We start from the raw sequence: 21,857 nt of genomic DNA, 5'->3' as shown, positions 1-21,857 counted from the left end.
ATAAACTTGTCTATCAGAATTTGTAAAAAAAAAAATATATATATACATATATATAGTTATTTTTGTCACGAGAGAGAATTTATTTATATAAATATTTTTTAAGTATTTATATGATATTATATATATATATATAATATTTATATAATTATATATAATAATTTATCAAAATATTTTTTAAATAAAATATTTTTATGATTTCTTTTATTGTATGCTTTCTCTCTCTCTCTCTCTCTCTCTCTCTCTCTCTCTCTCTCTCTCTCTATTATTTATTTAAGCGCTTTAGAGTATTTTTAAATATCGCGTGTCGGATACACCTGAAAAAGGATAGGAGTTTGATAAAATAAAAAAAGTAAAAAAGAAACGCTTTATGCTCTATATATACACGTGTTGTGTATGACGATAAGCGTTGACATTGTTACACGTTCATGTAAATTGGACGTGTATACGTCGATTGATGGAATCGATAATGTTTTAGTAACAAAAAGCGTGACGCTGTCGTGTGTCGCTCGTTCTATAAATTTGGCGTTATTTAATTCTTTTATTTAATCGCATGACGCGGTACGTGAACGCATTTCGATAGAAACAAATTTATAAAACAAAGTGCGCCAGAGTACGTACGTAGGTGGTCCTAAATACGCGTTATTTTTTTTTTTCGAAACAAATTTTTTGTTCGCTTTGGTATATAGCGTCACGTCGGCAGTATTTTCAAGATGTAAACTATTGAATTTATTACCCGCGCATAATGCACGCGTTATATATAGTCGAGCGAGGAATAAAGTCGAACGGCAAAGTAAAAACAAGAAAAAGTGCATCACGCGAGAGCCTTTCCATCGAAGCGCAAAATGCGCAGAAAATCGTCGGAAAAATGCTGTCTGCCGTTGCTCTCTGCGGCTGCACATATTGCAAATCTGCACACATACGCATACATATGCATACATTGACATATACGCGTACATACGCACATACAGTACCTGTCGAAACCTATCACCGTATGAAATCTTCTTGCAGGTGCGATAGCCGTTCCGCCGCGACCAATGGAAATTGCTCGTGATTCCCGAACATTTTTTATATCCCCTTCTACCCCATCGGTGGTTCGCTCCCCTCTGCGTTATTCTTTTCGCGTTTTCCCCGGTCTCCGCGTAGATAATATCGTATCGTTCGCGCTCCACACTTGTAAATCAAACGATATATCGCGATGTCGGTCGGCTTTTTGATGTTTTATTCGAGTATATGATTTAAATGCGCGTGATTTAAAATTGCTTGGAAAATAAATCTAAACACGCGCGTAGAAAGATTTATTCTCTTTGTATATCACGAAGTTTTACACAGAAAAGCAACATTAAGAAATGAAACGATAATAAACGTCATTAATATTACTGATGAGTATATCCAATAAATCCGGCTCACAATTTTGAATTTTACCATTTATCTGTTTCAGTAATTTATTGCGCATTTATGTGTATGTTATTCGTTTATTCTGCATACCGTAACGCGTATGTTGATAAAAACCGCAGGTACTAGAAGAATTAATATCGATTGCACGTCGAATGAATATTCAGCACGTGATTGGGACCACATTGTTGCTACGCGTTCACATTCTAATGAGCGTGCATTCCATCGTGATCAATTATCCTAATTGACAATTAGTCACCAGACATCATCAGATATTAAAAGTGGAAAATGTGGTGTTAAATTAGTAGAGTTAAAATGTGAGAAACAGTTTTGTTCTTTATAAATAAACTAAAAAGGGAGAAGAACCATAAAAATATTTATTGATAATTTGTATTTATTTAAATTAGGAATTTATTTTATTATAGGAATATCTTTATTAGAAACTCTCTCTCTTTCCCCATAAAATATATATTTACACATTGATATTTGTAAACGAAAATTTATGTTACTTTTTCGTATTTTTAACACATCGTATTGTTTAACACATCTTTTTTATACTACTAGAACAACACAAGCGCGCGCCATTCTTCGATTTTATGTTACAAAGAATGATATTTTCAAAAAAATAATGTAAAGGTTGTTTTAACTCGATTAATATTTTTTGACAGAAATCAGCTGATAACTGTCAAAAACATTAATCGAGTTTAAAGTATTATAACATACATATAATATTATTTAAAATATATTATTTTAATTTTTATAACATATTATTATTTAAAAAATTAATTAGCAAATTAATGCTTTAATCAGCTGATTTCTGTCAAAAAATATTAATAAAGCGAAAATTTGCTTTTCAAATTTAATTATCAAATTAACGCTTTATTAATATTTTTTGACAGAAATCAGCTGATTAAAGCGTTAATTTGCTAATTAATTTTTAAAATAATATGTTATAAAAATTAAAATAATATATTTTAAATAATATGTAGATATGTTATGATACTTTAAACTCGATTAATATTTTTGACAATTATCAGCTGATTTCTGTCAAAAAATATTCATCGAGTTAAAACAAACTTTATATTATTCTTTTGAAAATATTATTCTTTTTAATATAAAATCGAAGAATGGCGCGCGCTTGTGTTGTTTTAAATTCTAATGAATATTAAAATCGCTATTTAGAAAAAGAATAGAGATGGCAAGGAGCAGGCAAAGGATTTCTTAAAACATGTGTTAATATGTAACACTAGCGGATCCTGACGTCGATAATGGGGGGGGGGGTTGCAAAATTATTTTATTCAATATTTTTGGTTTCATGATTAGCTTTTATTCCAGGATCAACGACGTCGATAGCTCTTTAATGTTTGTTTTTCTTTATTTATATCTTTTAAACAAATTCAGCAAAACTGTTTCTTTTAATTTGCAAGGGGGGGGGCTACCTCCCCCAGGATCCGCCAGTGTATATATATATATTATATAGATATAAAGAATTTCTCGCCTAATTATTTTCATGCAACGAAATTATCTCATCATTTCGTCCTATGTCTGACTTAATCTACACTTAACTCCTTGAATGCGTAATGAGTATAATTTACAGTGTATCTTATACATACATATTGTATATATTATATAGATATAAAGAATTTCGCCTAATTATTTTCGTGCAACGAAATTATCATCATTTTGTCGTATGCCTGACTTAATCTAAACTTAACTCCTTGAATGCGTAAGGAGTATAATTTCCAGTGTATCTTATACTTATATATATATATATATATATATATATAAAGAATTTTGTCTAATTATTTTTATGCAACGAAATTATCTCATTATTTCGTCTATGTCTGACTTAATCTAAACTTAATTCCTTGAATGCGTAATGAGTATAATTTACAGTGTATCTTATACTTATATATATATATATATATATATATATATATAATATACATATATAATATATATATAAAATATATATATATATATATATAAGTATAAGATACACTGTAAATTGTACTCATTACGCATTCAAGGAATTAAGTTTGGATTAAGTCAGACATAGGATAAAAGGATGATAATTTCGTTGCACGAAAATAATTAAGTGAAATTCTTTATATCTATATAATATATACAATATATATGTATAAGATACACTGTAAATTATACTCATTACGCATTCAAGGAGTTAAGTATAGATTAAGTCAGACATGGGACGAAATGATGAGATAATTTTGTTGTACGAAAATAATTAGGCGAAATTCTTTGTATCTATATATAATATGTATTATATCTATATAATATATATATTATATAGATATAAAGAATTTCACCTAATTATTTTCGTGCAACGAAATTATCATCATTTTGTCGTATGCCTGACTTAATCTAAACTTAACTCCTTGAATGCATAAGGAGTATAATTTCCAGTGTATCTTATACTTATATATATATATATATATATATATATATATATATATATGTATGTATATTATATAGATATAAAGAATTTTGTCTAATTATTTTTATGCAACGAAATTATCTCATTATTTCGTCGTATGTCTGACTTAATCTAAACTTAATTCCTTGAATGCGTAATGAGTATAATTTACAGTGTATCTTATACTTATATATATATATATATATATATAATATACATATATAATATATATATAAAATATATATATATATAAGTATAAGATACACTGTAAATTATACTCATTACGCATTCAAGGAATTAAGTTTGGATTAAGTCAGACATAGGACAAAAGGATGATAATTTCGTTGCACGAAAATAATTAGGTGAAATCCTTTATATCTATATAATATATACAATATATATGTATAAGATACACTGTAAATTATACTCATTACGCATTCAAGGAGTTAAGTTTAGATTAAGTCAGACATACGACGAAATGATGATAATTTCATTGCACGAAAATAATTAGGCGAAATTCTTTATATCTATATAATATATACAATATGTATGTATAAGATACACTGTAAATTATACTCATTACGCATTCAAGGAGTTAAGTATAGATTAAGTCAGACATAGGACGAAATGATGAGATAATTTTGTTGTACGAAAATAATTAGGCGAAATTCTTTGTATCTATATATAATATGTATTATATCTATATAATATATATATTATATAGATATAAAGAATTTCACCTAATTATTTTCGTGCAATGAAATTATCTCATCATTTCGTCCTATGTCTGACTAAATCTATACTTAACTCCTTGAATGCGTAATGAGTATAATTTACAGTGTATCTTATACTTATATATATATATACTAGCGGATCCTGACGTCGATAGCTCTTTAATGTTTTCTTTATTTATATTTTTTAAACAAATTCAGCAAAACAGTTTCTTTTAATTTGCAAGGGGGGGGGGGTTAAACCCCCAGGATCCGCCAGTGATATGTAATAATTAATCCGCGCGGAGTCATCGTCCGCAAATAATCATAATTGTTTTATTCCCATAGTTTAATAGAAAAATCGTAGTTTGGAAGATGCGTTGTGATCCGCATGGCATATTGACTTTTCTGATCTAAAAACCACGTGGAGTCCACGTGGAGTCCGCGCGAAGTCATCGAGCGATGACCATTAGATCCAATAGAAAAGTCGAAATTTGTCGACTCGCAAAATGAGCTCTTTCTCCATTCCTTCGCATGCATCCTTTTTGCACTCTCTAATTTTTTAAAAGACATGCTCGAGCGAGTATTGCGCGGCTTTGATGAAACTCGATATATAGAAAAAATCTAAAAAAGATATGCGAACACTTTTTTCACAATTTTCAGTTATCGCACATCGCACCTCGAGGTGTGAAACTACATGTCGAGCTGTCATCCAGTTTCTTATCGCGGTGATTTATGTCTTAATTTAGTTACTCATATTTTCTTTCATTCACGTAGTTACTCACACACGCGATTGTAATGTCGGTATTACGAGCATTGATGTTTCGTTTTTTCCATTCACATTCTTTTCGTATCCTCTTCGCGTCCTTCTCACGTTATTTTAATCGCGTTACTAATATAAATTATATACATAAAATAATAAAATATAGTAAAATGTTGTAAATAATATGTTATAATGCCTTATCTGCGATTAATCTTTTTTGACAGAAATCAGCTGATAATTGTCAAAAATATTAATCAAGTTTAAAGAATTATAACATATTATTTTAAACATATTATTTTAAAAATTAATTAACAAATTAACGCTTTAATCAGCTGATATGAAAATAGTTATATGTTGTAAATAATATGTTATAATGCCTCTCATCTGCGATTATACAATTTTTGACAGTTATCAGCTGATTTCTTATTTTTGCTTTTAATTTTCGCTTTATTAATATTTTTGACAGAAATTAACTGTTTCAAGCGTTAATTTGCTAATTAAATTTTAAAATATACAGATATTATAAAAATTAAAATAATAATATGTTTCGTGGAAAAGCAACAGCAATAATAACATGCCTTTTTAGAAAGGAAAATTAAAAAAATGTTAAATATATATATCGGATATAAATTATTTATGTCAATCGAAAGAATATCAGTATATTCATTAGCTGTACTTTGCAGTAGTTATATCTAAAATCGACAGATATTCTGGATTAAGCTTTGGATATGCTGATAAGATATAATTCAGAATAGGAATAGCTTCGATACGTAAGTGATATATCTATAGGAAGCACGTATTGTCAGAACTTGAGTATTGAAGGCAGAGTTGATCGCGTCGGATTTATGGAACAGATAGCGCGAGACATCGACGCATCGTTGCATACAAGTGGTACGATAAGTGGCGAGGTTGACGTTTCTGTATAAGAAGCGTTTCCTATGAAAATTACATTGTGCAATTCTCATATATGTATAAAAAAGGAAAAAATGGAGCCTGTGAAGAAAATTAAGACTTACAATAGAGAAGAGTCGTGTTAGTAAAATTATAGCATAAAATAGCATAAAATCAACAAAGTTAGTTTTTTATGTTGTAATTTTAAATTTTAAATTAGTAGTTTTAGATATATACCAGTAATGGATTTATAGCGAAATGAACAGAGAACGTTCGTACCTTTTAATGACTTTATACATATAGAAAGTATGCAATAATTCTAAATAATAGTTATTATCAAAGTTAATTAATTTTGTATTTATTTCTAGCATTATATGAATGCACTTAACAGATGTATAAAATATTGAACATCTCGCGAATATATATATCTATATCATATTTCCAAACGAATAAATATGATAATGATTCTCTTGCGTATAATATAACTTTGTTTGAAACTATTTGAATAATTTCGGAGTTTGAGGAAGCATTTATCGTTATTAACATGGTGAGAACATTAGTTCGAGGAGTCAGGTCAGTGCATTGGAGACATTGTCGACATCGATTTTCGACGTAGCGTTGTGTGATTGAAACTTCATAATGCAAGCAGTCGACAACTTGACGATATTGCACGAAGTTCGTATTAAATTGTGAAACAGATTCAGGTTTATATAATAGATAGCAATGTGTTTAATATTTATATAAAAGTAAAAAATAAATTAAAAATTGGATTATATAACTTAGTTATCGTTGTTACTAATAAACGGTTGATAATAATCTACAGAAATAATTTGTATTGAATACAATAGTAAATTTTGTAATTTTATATTAGAATTATTTTGTTTAAGGTCAAATCTGCAGTAAATTATTTATAATTTGAGATAAAATAATTCTGTTTTTAATTTTATATGTTACATATCCTTCTATATATTTTTTTCCAAATGTACATATGTACGTTCCTGATATATGTCTTTATATTTATTTTATTTCTTCAAATAGTTGTTATATTACATGATATATAAAATTACAAATGAAGTCTGTCCCGAATTTTGTCGCAAATTATAGATATATTCTTTAAGATAGGCTTTAGATGAATGATAGTTTTAAAATGAGACAATTCGATTATCGTGATTTCTTCGCGATTCGATTTGCGTTTTACAAACGTGATATTGATTCGCGAAATTAATATCGCCACGAAATAACGCAAACTTTCATACGATTGCCAGAGCGTTTCACTCGACGATTAAATTAGCATTCTCTGGCAGTGCCAGAACTTCTGCTTTTCTTTTTTTTTTTGTACAATTTGCTCAGCCAGTCACCGCGGAGAACAAAAATTTTTTCATCGGATGTTCCCCCAATTAAAAATTCCGGATAGCTGAGCGCGCCTAATTATCGCCCGTGCACGAACAGTCGAGCGAAGTTCTTAATCAGCGACGGTTAATTGAGAAGCTGCGGTAGTGATCGACCGATCCTACGAACAAAACCACTTCTGCGGAAGCTTCAGAAATGTATGCACCGTTGCCTGGCTTTTTTCCTACGCTTCTCCCTGGACTGAGCCCGTTAGCTCCTTTATTTTTCATAAGAAAAGCGAATAAAAAAAAAGAGGGAGAGTGAATCGAGAGAATCGAAAATTCTGCTTCTCGTAGCCTTTGCAAATCGAGAACCATTTCTTCCTATAAAACTCTTCAATTTCCGATTCAACTACAACTTTTTCACTACAACTCTTTGACTGACATGAGATTGAACTTTTTTAAACAAAACTTGATGGGACCTTATTTTATATCTTTTCTCGCAATTTTTATTATCTAATCCTCAAACATTCGCAAACGTTTATTAAAATTATTTTCAGCTCTTTATTTATCTTCATATTTTCAAAAATGTGTTTGGAAATTTTTTAAGAGTAACGTTTGAAACTTTAATTTATGGAAACTTTTTATTTTTGATATCATATCTTTCTTATTTTTGTTAAAAGAGAAAACAAGTTGATTAAGAAATTTATAGATAAAAGCAAGTTTAATAAACTTGAAGCACTTTATGTTTCTTTCCGTGTATGCTCATCTTCCTCTTTTGATTATGCAAACTCGGAAATGGCCAGCCGATTGTAAAGTAGAACATTGTGAGGAAAGTAATCAAATTGCAGTCCTGCTGAGCCTTGCAATGAATGTGCATTCCGAGGAATGTCATCCAAGACAGGAGGAAGGGCAACGGAAGAAGGAGGGTTGGGACATGAAAGGGAAGGACGGAGAGGAAGTACCGTCACTCGAGGGCGATTAACGATCGCTGATAAAACGTCTGATGGTAGGCGAGTTAGAGAGATTAACTGCTTTCGCAATAACGCCAAGATAGCATTAGCAATCTAGTTTATTAATTTGTTCGCTACTTAGAGGAACACGATAATTAATCGTTGTGTAATCAGATAGTTATATATATAACTAATGACACGAAATATACATTTTTGAAGATAAAGAAAAATTCGCAGAGAATTAAATTAAAATTTAGACGGAGAAATATTATTAAAACTAAGTAATAAATTGATTCAAGAATATTGATCAATTTCTCTCGTCTCTCCTCTCTGGAGAATAATTTCGTTTCTAAATTAATTATATATTTTAGTATATAGGAATATATTGCGCGTGAGAGAGCTAATTAATAAAATAGATTTCGCAATTCCTGCGAGGAACGTTATTGCACTATCCTAATTTAGCTTAATTAAATGGAGCATTTATACTAGCATCAAACATATAGTATGTGTTTGTAAAATTTAATGGAACACTTAACGTATGTTCTATTAATTGATGTGTCGTCAATATTACGTTCATTAACAAACTATCCGCGTGTTTGAATCTCATCGACGTTACTTCTATCGCGATAATTGTCGCTAATTACACGTGTTCGTTTTATTTGAGCAAACGCGCCATTATTTCTCTCTTGCTTCTTGGGTCATTATCTGCCTCGTTACATTGATCGTTCTAACGAATCTCAACGGGTTTCCGTACCGATGTGTGTATTGATCTGGCTGCACGTGTCGCGACGTCAGTTTCATTTTGTCAGATTGAAGCATGTTAGACCAAATCGCAACTTCTTTGACAGTTATTAAAGCGAGAGTCGATTGCATCGATGTTTTTTCCTTTATTTCTTTTTTGAAACTTTTTATCTTTGAGAAGAGAAAAAAAATGATCCTTCTCTCTGCGAATTCTAACTGAAATTAAAATGACAAAAATTGTTGTTAATCTTTTTTATAGTATTATTCAGCGTTTAAAGAGTGTGACAACGTTTTACATCGATATGTTTTTTCCTTCTTTTTGAATGAAATCTATTTACTATTAAATAGAATGTAGATTGCATTCAACGATGCGTCGATTCTGATTCAAAGCTTTCGTCAGGAATACATCACGTACTGTCAAACAATGACGATCGATTCACGAGCGTCACTGCAATCGTGCAATTTACATAGAATGCGCTTTTTTTCCAAGAAAAATCCGTGTTGCGAGTAATTCGTGAATAGTCTCTCACTTGGTTTGGCGCTAAAATACTTCCGCGGCAAAGAATAGCAGGCAAAGAGACGAAGAGAATAAAATGACCTTTTTCTCTGCGCAGCTGCAGTCTCGATGTAATGAAAGCTCTTGTATCGCGGTGGCTCTTTCGCATTCATCCCTCGGTCGCCATCGCCGCCTCTCTTGCGAGGACAGTTTTTCACGGCGCCAGCCACCTTCCGTTTGTTTATAGCTTCAACTATTTACTGTCGCTGAGGAAACAGGAAGGTTTTATCACTCGGCATTAAATTGTTAAAGGAACGACATGCGAGGAAAATTTTATTTATTCAAAAGCGCAAATGGTTTTTGAATAATTTAATTTTTTCAAGAGTTGAGAGAGGAATAGAGGAATCTTTCGTTATTACTTAATATCAACCTCTAAATTTATTTTTTTTTTTTTATCAATATTAAACCTTTATACATGTTGCATGATCGAGAGTTTGGGTTTTTTTTTATTTAAAAAGACATTCAAACTAGAAAGAGAAAAAGAGAGCGAAGAATGAATTTTAATGATATTTTCATGACGATCAAATATAAATAAACAAAAAAATTTCAACTCTCTCTTTTCTGTTATTTCTTACCAACGGATTGATATTTATTTTCTGTTTCTATTGAAATTGTAAGTAACGAATGTAAATGCAATGCAAATTAGTATATACACAGCTATACAACAGTTGTGTATTTGCAAAATAAGCAAAGCGAGATGATTAGATGAAGAGGCAGAGAGAGAATGCGCGTTGCACAAGAAATTTACGACAAACGAAAGTTAAATCTGCATTAGCTCATCGTCTGTGTAGACAGGGCACTCATCCGAAATACGTGGACTTCCCGACGGGAGAGCGAAACCTAAATATTGCTTACGTATCCTATATGAACCGTTTAAATTAACTGCGCGCCGATTCGTCAGTTATCGCTTACCTTCGTCGCGCTCCGGAAATTAACGAATTTCAATAATTGAGTAACGAGGCAGATCGTGTAATATTCACCTCGTTCTCGTAACATCGGATCAATATTTAATAAATGTTTCAATCTACCTAAAACAACAAATTTATTGGCTAGAACGATTACCACTCGTTCGAGCAGTCGTGCCCGAGGAGCCATGCGCGACTAATTAAAAGCACGGGGGGGATAATTGAATATTAAGAATTCTGTCCGACAAAGCGACGAGCGATTGACCGGGGGAGGGGGAGAGCGGTAAAGGGGTAAGGGGAAAGGAAAAAGGGGAGCAACGGCGAATTTTCGCGGGACGGACGAGTTGCGACTGATTTTAATTAAAGACAAACATCCCGTTCAACTAGACGACGGCGTCGTGACGCTCTTTCGCGGCCAAGTCCGAGGAACAATCGTCCCGAAAGAGTCGTTCGCTTCCTTTTGCTTTGTCTTTCTTCTTCGCTACTTCTTGTTTTTCCCCCTTTTCATTCTTTTTCTTCTTTCCTCTACTCCATCGTTGATTTTCCACGGCATTCGCCCTTGGCTCTTTCGCGCTATATCCGACTATCCGGCGAAACCTCGGACGAAACGTCGAAAACTATACAAACGAACCGAGGGGAAGAGAAAGCCGGCTACAGAACGGAGGAAGATTTTCGTGAGAGGAGATTGTACGTGTTGTACGAGTGTAGATAAGTTTCAGAGAAAACGCGCGCGAGCAAGGAGCTTGGTTTAGACTTGATCGAAATAATTTGCGAAAAGTGACGTCAGCTTGCTCAAACGACCCCTGCTTCTTGCTTATTACATCCTCTTCACTTCGGTTTAATACGAACTGTATATGTAGACAGAAAGTAAGCACTTTAACCATTGCCAAAATAAAACAGTAATAGTCTGCTTTTCTCTTGCACTTTAAAATAAATTGATATCATTTTTACCAGAAAAAAAAAAAGAAAAAAGCATATAAGAGGAAAAACATGAAGAGTATCTGTAAGCCACGTAAATTTATCGATAACAGTTTCTCTCTCTTTTTCTCTCTGAGAAATCTAAGATAGTACGTCATATCATCATTTTTCATTTGCTTGTATAAACTAGGGATACATTTTTAATATAGATAGATATATAATAAATTTCTGTCTTTACCTCAAGACACGCGACGAGAGTAACTACTAGTTACGGCTACTTGTACCTTTGAAATCCTCGTTGAGTCTTTTGCAGTGAAACGCAACTCGTACCGTATCGCTTTGCCGGTGAAACAAGGTGGACTCTAATGAATAACGAATGAGCGAGGAAGACCGAGCGGAATGGAAAAGTAAAAGATTAGCTGCTGGTGATATTCCTTCCATCGCATCTATCTTCTTTATTGCAAATTCGACTAGTCGACGTGCGCTTCTACGCGCGTCCCGGGAACAATAAATGACTCCTCCGGAATTCCATCCGGCTCCAAACGCACACGCTCTGCTCGCGAAGACGGAGATCGCGATAAATGACTCCAGATAGAATGAATCGTGGAAACTGCTCAAGGTCGTGCCGAGCTGCCGCATTGCGTTCGGTCGATGCACCAGTATCGATCTCCTTCCTCGCGGTTTCTCTAATCATTAGAGTTCAACATTTGCAAGTCGTCTCGCAGATAAAAAAAATTACAATGACTCGACCGATCGGACGTACAGAATTTGATGAGAAATATATGTAATATTTTCTACGAAGATATTGAATCTATTGATCAGAAATATGAAATCTGTTATATGAAGCCTATTTTGGATGATTTGTAACTCGCGAAAAAATTCAAATCTAAGGGGAAATTTATTTATAATTTTATGTGTCGTATTTTAATATATATGCGTATCCTGACATATATGTTTTGTATATATATGTATATTATATACAGTGTATCTTATTTCTTCAAATGCTTTTTCTGTATTACATGACATATAAAATTTTTGTCTCCACTTTTATCGCGATCGCATATCGTCTTTAAGGGGCGAACATAAAAAGATATTACACGAGTATCATCATTATATTACAACAAATAAAACGCTAAATCTCTTGGCAAAGTATCGCGAAGTAAGACGCATTCGAAGAATCACACAAATCCGCGACAAAATTGACAAAGTTAAACAAAGGGTGAGTCGAGTATCGCGCGTAAATACTATATGGACCACGATATGGTGGAAAGAAGCATACACGTTATCGACGAAGGGGTAAACGAGTAGAAACGACGATCGGGGGAAACAAGAGAGGGGAACAACCGAGCGCAGGAGATTAGTTTCCAGGGTATATACAATATATATATATATATACATATATATATATATCGATTCACAGCACGACTTTTTCCATCTCCGGCGATCCGCGAGACGTTCGAATTTCCGTTGTAGTCGGCCATACGCGTCGAGTTTCCCCATCGGCGGGATGTGTCTCCTATACAGGATGTTGTATCCTTAATGTGTTTACCTTGGCTCCTGACCCTGATCGAACCCTCGCGTGTCTTCCCTCCCCGTCTGCGCCTCCGGAATATCCGCTTGAAGAACATCCTCGTCGCTTAGCTTAGCCCGATAGTTAGGCGAATACAAATTACGCGGAGCGTGCAATGTTAATGGGTCGCCGCGGCTTTAGAAGCGAACGGATCCCAGAAGCATATGTCGTTGGAGCGTGAAATCATCTTAATAAATTAGACTTGTTAGTTTTACAAGGCGAGAGACAGTTGTGGCATTGGGTTAATTTTAATTCGAATATTATTCAATTTACATGCAAATAAAAATTTCGCAGAAAGAGATTCGAGAAATTAATACTAATGTGAAATACGCTTCTCTTTTTCTCTCTCTCTCTCTCTTATCAATTCCACGGAATTTATTTCACGTTACAATGTTTTGGAAATAACGTTAATATTATTTGGGAGCACGGTTTCTAAAATTTAAACTTTACAAACTGTTTACGTTATTGACAGAGGACATCGCACGAAATGCAGTTACTCGCGCGCGTTCATTTCAAATTCAATTTGGCGTCGCATCAGTCTGCGATACAACGTCAATCCCTATGCTAATTCAATTTTCCTAGTACGATATATGCTTCTAGAATGAGACTTTCTGCCTCGAAACGACATGTACAGTCAATTTCACGTTAATAAATCTTTTAACAAGTTTCTAAATATTGTATTTAATTAAATAGAAAAAAACCTATTTAGCAAATAATTAATAGTCAATTATTTGACAATCGAAATTTTTCCAACAAGATAATTGTAGTGTTTAGAGATGGTATATACTTGTGTGTGTGCTCAAAGATAATCGGGAGGGATAACACAGTAAATGAAATCGCACTTTACTTTAATGGCCTAAAATAGTCGTTGGTCCTTCATATGCCAAACACGATATTCTACTTAACGCCATCAAAGCAGGGAGCCCCCCATTCGTAGACGAGATTTCATTCCTGAAGAAGCACTCATAACCTATCCCATCCTCTCTGTTCCCTCTCTGCTCTCTTCCAGTGGAGAGTCATCTCCCGTGGGATAAGACAGGAGAGCTAGCCGACGGCAAATTGATAGATCGCCCTATGACCCGCCATGATCTCGCGCGAGTGCTTGTGGAAGATACGTCACGAGATTTGATGGATTTGACCGCGATTTTATCATATGAAAGGGATACAAACTATGTAATAAAAGATAAAATGAATGATATTTATACGTGCGCTCTCGCGTGTACGCGTGCCGCATCATTCAAATTTGTCTTGTGGAATTTCCATGCTTTGGAAGGAAATTTTTATATGCAAGTACTTTTTGAAGACTCAAGTGTAAAAAACTGCGAAACGATTGCCATGCAATATGACAGTTTTATGAATATATCTAAGTAAGATTAAAATTGAAACTTTAAATATGTAAGAGGATATATAAATAATATTTTATTTTTTAACAAACTTTTAAATGCCTGATATATATATATGAGAACTTTTATTCACAACTTTAATAATAAAAGTTAAGAATTCAGAAAATATGAAGAATATCAAAATAAAAATATAAATTTGTCGAAATCTCTTTAAAAAATGCTCATTTATCAAACAAAAGAGTACATATTATATAGTATTACTTCTCTTTTTGAACACGCATTCATATAATAAAGTTGGTTCTTATATACATATATTATATTATAGGATGTCCAATTATAATTAACAGAGTCAAATATATTTTAGACTAAATTAAATTTTTCTTTCTTATATTATTTTATGATTTCGTATTTTATATGTTATGTCATAAAATGTCAAAATAAGTTAAAAAAACGATCAACTTTTCACGATCCAATATCATTTATATACATATAGAATTTAGGAAAATCAATATCCGTGAAAAAATCGTATAATTCCAGTTAAAAAGGAAGATGAGCTTGACATCATTTTCACCGCCTCTTTTCTCTGGCAGAAAAATTATTTTGATTTAAATCACTCTCTCCCCGAAACCATAAGATAAAATATTTAAAAAAAAAAAACCAATCTAATTTAGTTTCCAAGATATTTGACTCCATTGTGATTATAATTGGATATTCTGTACGGTTATTTTATACGGCTGCGAGACCGGCGTGAAACCATACGTGGGCTGTGGTATAATTACACGTTCGGTTGCAAAGTCTGGAACTTTTCGGTATGTCGAAACAAAGATCCCGCGTGATCTCGCGAAATGAAACTTACGGAACGATCCGAGAGTCGTCTATTCGGTATCCGCGTAATCTCGACAACATAATGCAGCGGTCTGCCATTGCGTGCAGTGCAACCTGATTATGTCCATTTGTTGTATTATACTCGAAACCCCGCGGGCGATATCGCGGAACTTAATCCACCCCGAGTTAGTTGCTTGCGCGTCTCCATTCCTCGTGGGATCGGCTAAGATTTATCTTCTTGAAATATTTTCCACCCCTGGCTTTCGAACACGTGGTGTTAGAGTTTCGTGTTTCAGAACCTCCTCTATACGAGAGAAAGAGCGAGAGCGCAATGTATATACTTCCTCTCTTTTTCTCTCGGCGAGCTCGCGCTCGCTTCTTCGGCCATATTCGAAGCCGTTTCCGTTTTACGTGTGCGGCATTCCCGCGGGATAGTTGCGACTGATAAACTGACGTATAAATATCCCAGACTTTGCATCCCGGTTATTTCGCGACGCGGTGGATAGGCAATAAAGATTCGCGATTTTCCGGTTGTTTGTTTTGTGTCCAGTCATTTGCGAGCGAGCGATTTAATTGGCCGGAACCGAAAGCTAATTGCTCGCTGGCGTTTACAGTAAAGAGTTTTCTCGTTAGCGTGGGGAAGAGTTTCCTTCGAGAATGTAGTTTATTTTGTTTTTACGATGGATCGGGTGTGAATTTTCATGTTCATTGCGAAAGGAACTCGCCTCAAAATTTTATATTTATACATGCAATGGAATTATTTTCTATTTGAATGAGACTCGCGTTAATTTAATATGAAAATTTGATAGCATGACTCGCTCTTATATATTACTATTATTTAATTACGTAAACGAAAAACAATTTCATTATCTCATACAGCTTATAAATATAATTATCAAAACTCTCTGAATATAATTATAAAATATATGTTTAAAAAAATATGCAACAGGACTTATGTCACCCACGAAACATAATATCATTAGACAGCGCTATTTTCAATGAGTTTCATTTGGAAGTGGTAACGCGTTTACTTAGTCAGACACGATTCTCCACTTTAGTCGGGATTAACGCCTGATAATAAAATGGAGTACAGAGAGATTAATTCGATTTCGCGGATGCTTCGCTTAATACACGGCCGACTGTCATTATCAGTTTCTCTGCCGAGTGTTAGTCTTCTATCCGTAAGACCCGGGGCACGGAGTAGAAAGTTACTTAATCTTCTTACTACGCTTACCCTCGACTCCCCGCTCGCGCGATGCCGCCTTAAACTTCAACTACTAGCATTTCAATGTATACGTATATATTCACGAAACGCTAAGCTCTCGCTAAACCGTATCACAAGCGTTCGCGTCTCGCTTCGACGCTTTGCTCGCAGAAATACAGATTTTATGTACAACCCCCCCATTTTACGATTTTTGAACTTTCCAATTTTATTATTAATCTATTATGCAGTCGATAGATAACATAGATCTGTACGTGAATAAATAGTAAAAAGCATCTTATGGTTCTAGACACAAATATTTCTATTTTTAACAATTTTCAGAATATCGTTAAAATAGTAATATTATATTTTTATATTTTTTTCGTGTTTTTCTTACATTAAGGGAAATATAAAATATTTAATATATTTCTAGAAATGAATACGAATACATGACAATCGCAAATAAGGAATTAATAGAGGCCTTTGACTATCAAGGAACCGAGAACACAAAAGCGCAGTAGTAGAATTCGCTGTAGAGTCAGACAATCTTTCTCATTTGCTACTGCAGTCAGAACTTTCATGACTTCGACATACAATCGTACTGATATGTAAAGATGTATGAAATAGCAGCGCTTAGAGAATAATAAAAATATTTTCCTCGACAAAACATGTTACGTAACAATTCAAATTTACAAATACGGAGAAACAAAAGAGTGTCATTGAAAGAGTGCCATTTATTCGTTACAACTGCAAACTAAAACGCGCGCGTAAATCTGTAAAACATGTTGAGAGCGAATAACACGATTTACGAGGAGGCAGAGAACTTTTCGGTTTTTAACACTATTAATTTCTACCAAGTCACGTGCGCTGTTTCCGCTCGCTCACAACGTACTCTCTACGATATAGAGATTTATAGTACGTCCTTTCCTTCTTTGCCCCCTTCTTCCTCCCTCTTCTCTTCTTTTTTCATTTTCTCTCTTGTACTGCATTTTATACGCTTCTCCTCTACCGAGATTGTGCTGCACTCCGGATCTGAATATCTCTCGCTTCTTTAAAGGAATTTTATCGCGACCACGCGACACACACGGTTCACATGACGTCGAATATGACGATATGTAAGATACGTCTGATAGAGCTTGTTCGCAAGCGTGATATCGAATTGCGTAGTCATACGTGAAGGCAGACAGATGACGCATCCGATCGCCCGGGAAAATTCAGATCCCTGTGTATTTATTCGACGTAGGAGATTTTTCGAGCAAAAGGAAGGGAGGGGGTGAAAAAGGGAGGCGAAGAGAGACGCGACTGTACGTGCGAGCGCCCAGAAGGAATTTTCAGATCATGATCCTCACTGAAAAAGAGGCTGCGAAGAACGGAGAACGGGAGAAAGAGAGGGTGGATATATCTGGCATCGACGGGGATCCGTATTATAAATCCGTTTCTAGAATCCTCGTGGTTATTTCTTGCTAGACATCGTCGAGAGACGATTCCGCGTCGTGTAGAAAAATATATATATATATATATATATATATATATGCCGACAATAATCGTCGCATTAGATCTCACTCACCTGCCACGTCGATATCGCGTCTTGACGTTCGCTTGAGACTGGCATTTTTTCGCTTCCTGTGTGTTCGCTTCTTTTTCTTAATTTTCCAACAAATATTTAATCATTTTTCGACAAATATTTAACAATTTTTCTACAAGCTATAAGTATATAGTGTAATAATAATATTAAAATAAATACGATACGTTAGTGCGTTCATAAAAATCAAAATATAAGAAAGATCGCATTAGTATTGTACCAAAAGTACGATAATGATTCTGAAGCGCACAAATTCGCGTGTTATTCCGTCTCTGAAGTTTGCATAGGAAAACGTATTCCGTACAACTGCGCTACTTCGTGCAAAGAAGACGCGACTGTGGTCAATGTCCTCAACTTATAACGAAGGGCGACTGCACGTGCCGTGGGCTGCGATCGGTCGATTCATCGGGGTCTGGCGAAGGGAAACTTTGCCGGCGACGACACGATATACAGCTTTTTCATAATTGATCGCCCAATCGATACACTCCTCGCTTTTCTGCTTTCAGGACTCGAGGCCGAGTTGTACTACGTGCGGGAAGGGGTGGTCAACACGTACGCGATGAATTTCGTCGTTCCTGTGCCGGCGAACATAGCGGACCTAGAATTTTCATGGCAGAGCCTCGTAGAACACCCGGTATGTATCTATATTCACGAGAGAAGGAGGTTCGAGCTTACAAATTACAGTTTTTACATCGAATTTAATGTTATTTATTTATTTTCGTCTTGGCTCGATATTTTTACTGGAAACTGAAAACGCCCCCGCGCGCTCTTTTAATACATACGTATGTATACTACGTCGTGCGATATTATTACAAAAGCGCAGAAAAGAGAACCGACCGCGTCTTCTCTCTCCGGAAATGGTATCTTCCGTCATCCAGGCGGAGCCTTTTTCAAGACCTCTCTTACGTCTTGCGTTACAAAAGAAATCACGACGCGGATGCATATTCGCGTCGTCGCCGGGGAAAACATTGAAACGGATCTCTCCCGACTGTGCTCGGAGAGGAAAACGTTTCTGCCGGCCATTAACGAGACGCAACAATGCGGAACAAAGTAAACACGTGACCCGGCCGGAACGGTAACACACGGGGCTATCCTCTCTCGTTTACGTTTTGCTGCGGGTTGGTGGCCCGTCACGGTGGTTTACCGGGGGTTGCTCCGAGCCGAGGGTTAAGAGGGGCTCGTCGGGGCGAGGTTGTACACGACGGTACAGGGCTGTATCAATACTCTATCAATATGAAATACAAATAGATGGCGTGAGCGTGAAAGAGACGGAGCGAGCCGGTTCGGTTTTGCGCTCCCTTCGGTCACCAAGGAAACCGAACGCGCCCTCGAAACCCCTCTCGCGACGAGATGTAGGACGCGAAAAAACGCGAAAAGTCGCCCGCCGCGCTCTCCCTCGAGCCTCGATGTTAAACGACAAGAGGAAATCTCCATTCCCGTAACTACCGCTATGCGTATCTAATTGATCGTAACTGCTGTAATAACCTTTGTCGATTGATTTTCCATCTATTTATTATTACATACTAGTTATTGATGATTTTCCTTTGACAAATACTGAGATGTAAAGTACCATACACCTGTGTAATAGTCGTTTTTTGAAACATATAGATTTTAAAATTCTTTGAGATTATAAAGTATGGAACATACCGGTGGCACGATTAACATCTATTTTTCACAAGTCTGCTCGAATTTCCAAGCATTTTGAATATTTTCTTAGGCACATTATTATGTAAAAAACGGTATATTTATATTTCAAGCGCAGGCGCAGGTTATTGAAAATAATCATTTAAATAATGTTTCGTCTTTAAAATATAAAATATTTGAAAAATTCTTTCTGTGAAAATAATAGGGAAACATGAGAATATATTCATTAAAAATGTAAAAATTAAAATTATTAATTAAGATAATAAAAGACTAATCAAAAATTCCTATTTGACATAATGTCCGAAGTTTTTAAACTTGCATTGATTATTTCAAGTGTCATTTTTCTCATATTATTTCAAATATCAAAGAAAAATAATAAAGAAAAATAATCAGAAAAATGACAAAGAGCTAATATTTATTTTAAAATATTAACTTATCAAAACGGCTAATAATTAAATGAATTAAATGAAACACGAAGTAATAACGGATCTAAGAGATAATTAAATAGAATGAGAGTATATGATTAATTCATAAAAAAATACAACAGTATTCAAATATTTTACTGCCCATAATGAGAGAAATAATTATGTAAATTGATTAATTGAAATCTCTAACGAGAAATATTCGTATATTTGAAATATTTATTCATAAAATCAACTAAATATTACAATAGGATTTTAATTAACATATAAATAAATGATTATTTTACGTTAATCGTTTATTATAATCCAGTAGATGTAATATAACTTTTACGTATAAATATTTATACATATATACAATATACATGTGTATATATTTTACTATTTTAAATATTATATTCTGCCGATATTTCTGTACCAACTAAATTAATAGAATTATCATTAGATTAATATACATATAAGGGTTATATGATAAAGAGCCTCAATATCAAATTATATCGATTTCTTTCCGGTTAATTGATTGTAAAGTTACTTTCGACGACGTCGACACGTTCTTTCTTGTCACTCATAGATTGATAGGTCTCGTATATCGCGGTTTCATTGAATCTCGAGATTTTCAGAACGAGCGTCCGTAAAAGGCTGATATGTCCGCGCCACGAATCCTGGACGCGACGACCGCGTCGCGATCGTTGAAAAGACGGTTCTTCTACACGCTCGTAGAGATGTACAACGTATTCCCGGTACCATTACGGGGTAGGCGCTTTATTGTCGTTGCGGGAATAACACAACGACCCGCCTTATCCCACGGAGAGTGTTTTCCAGTCCCTCCACTCTCGCCCGTTATCTTGGTGGACCTATCCATAGGTTCGTTAACCGCGCAAAATCGCACCATTTCCGTGATCACCAAGACCCGTCGTTTCGCCTTATCTCTCGCTCGTTTTTGATACGATGGAAGAGTCTCGCTTCTAGAAACGATCGTAGCCGGCACAAAAGAATGAAAGAACAAAACGCGCGCAACGGAATGAGAATGTGCACAGAAATTGATCGCTTAATTTCGGTTGTAGATACGGTGTACTTTATATGGTTGCATCCGCCAAAGAATTCTTTTGCGAATGTTTAATTAATTTTAAATTGTTTTCCTGTTGAGAATCGATGTTAAATTAAAAAATAGAATCGTCAAGGTATTTCGCGAGATCTTAAAAAAAATCAATTTTGAAAAAAACAGAACTTTCTTGTGCGTGTATATATTGCATTTATATTTAAATATTTATTTTTAGTTCCTAAAAATATTTTTTAAAATAAAGTATCTTTTTTTTAAATTCTACATTGGAAAAAAGTGTGAAAATTTAGCAATAATATATAAATATACATATAGTAATATGTTGAAGTACTTTTATGAGTATGTTGGAAGTTTCTTGTTGCCTATTAAAAGCACGGGCAAAAAACACGGAAATACATATGTAAACGTTGAGATATGGTGCCTCATAGTACATTCAGCAGCAACTCGATTAAGCGTAGCGTTATCCGGCTTTATCAGTCTATCAAAAGCAAGAACTTTTCCTCTATCGTGGAAACGCTACACGTCCTTCGTGATTCTGACTCACCAGAATGTATGGTTTGCGCATTCTGTGTGATCAGACGAAAGGATCTCCCATTTCAGATATCACTATGTGTGTTCCGAC

At 34.5% G+C, this 21,857-nt stretch overlaps 1 protein-coding gene and 1 long non-coding RNA gene across 2 annotated transcripts in view; one reads left to right on the top strand and one right to left on the bottom strand.

The window, feature by feature from the left end:
• LOC145932522 (uncharacterized) overlaps window positions 1-21,857 on the bottom strand; it is a 147,668-nt gene that overhangs the window by 21,649 nt on the left and 104,162 nt on the right. The gene's annotated exons all lie outside the window — the stretch shown is intronic.
• The window catches only part of LOC145932514 (tyrosine-protein kinase Dnt), a 79,039-nt gene that overhangs the window by 8,177 nt on the left and 49,005 nt on the right, over window positions 1-21,857 (top strand). Inside the window, exon 2 of the mRNA XM_083031503.1 lies at window positions 18,619-18,746. Within this exon, the coding sequence (XP_082887629.1) occupies window positions 18,619-18,746 (128 nt within the window). The remainder of the gene's footprint in view (window positions 1-18,618; window positions 18,747-21,857) is intronic.

This window comes from Prenolepis imparis, unplaced genomic scaffold, assembly GCF_030444845.1.
Source record: "Prenolepis imparis isolate NDT839.2.m4 unplaced genomic scaffold, iyPreImpa1.0 SCAF_2, whole genome shotgun sequence".
Lineage (NCBI taxonomy): Eukaryota > Metazoa > Arthropoda > Insecta > Hymenoptera > Formicidae > Prenolepis > Prenolepis imparis.
Note: the sequence above shows the minus strand (reverse complement) of the source record. Positions and strands in the feature narration are given on the sequence as shown.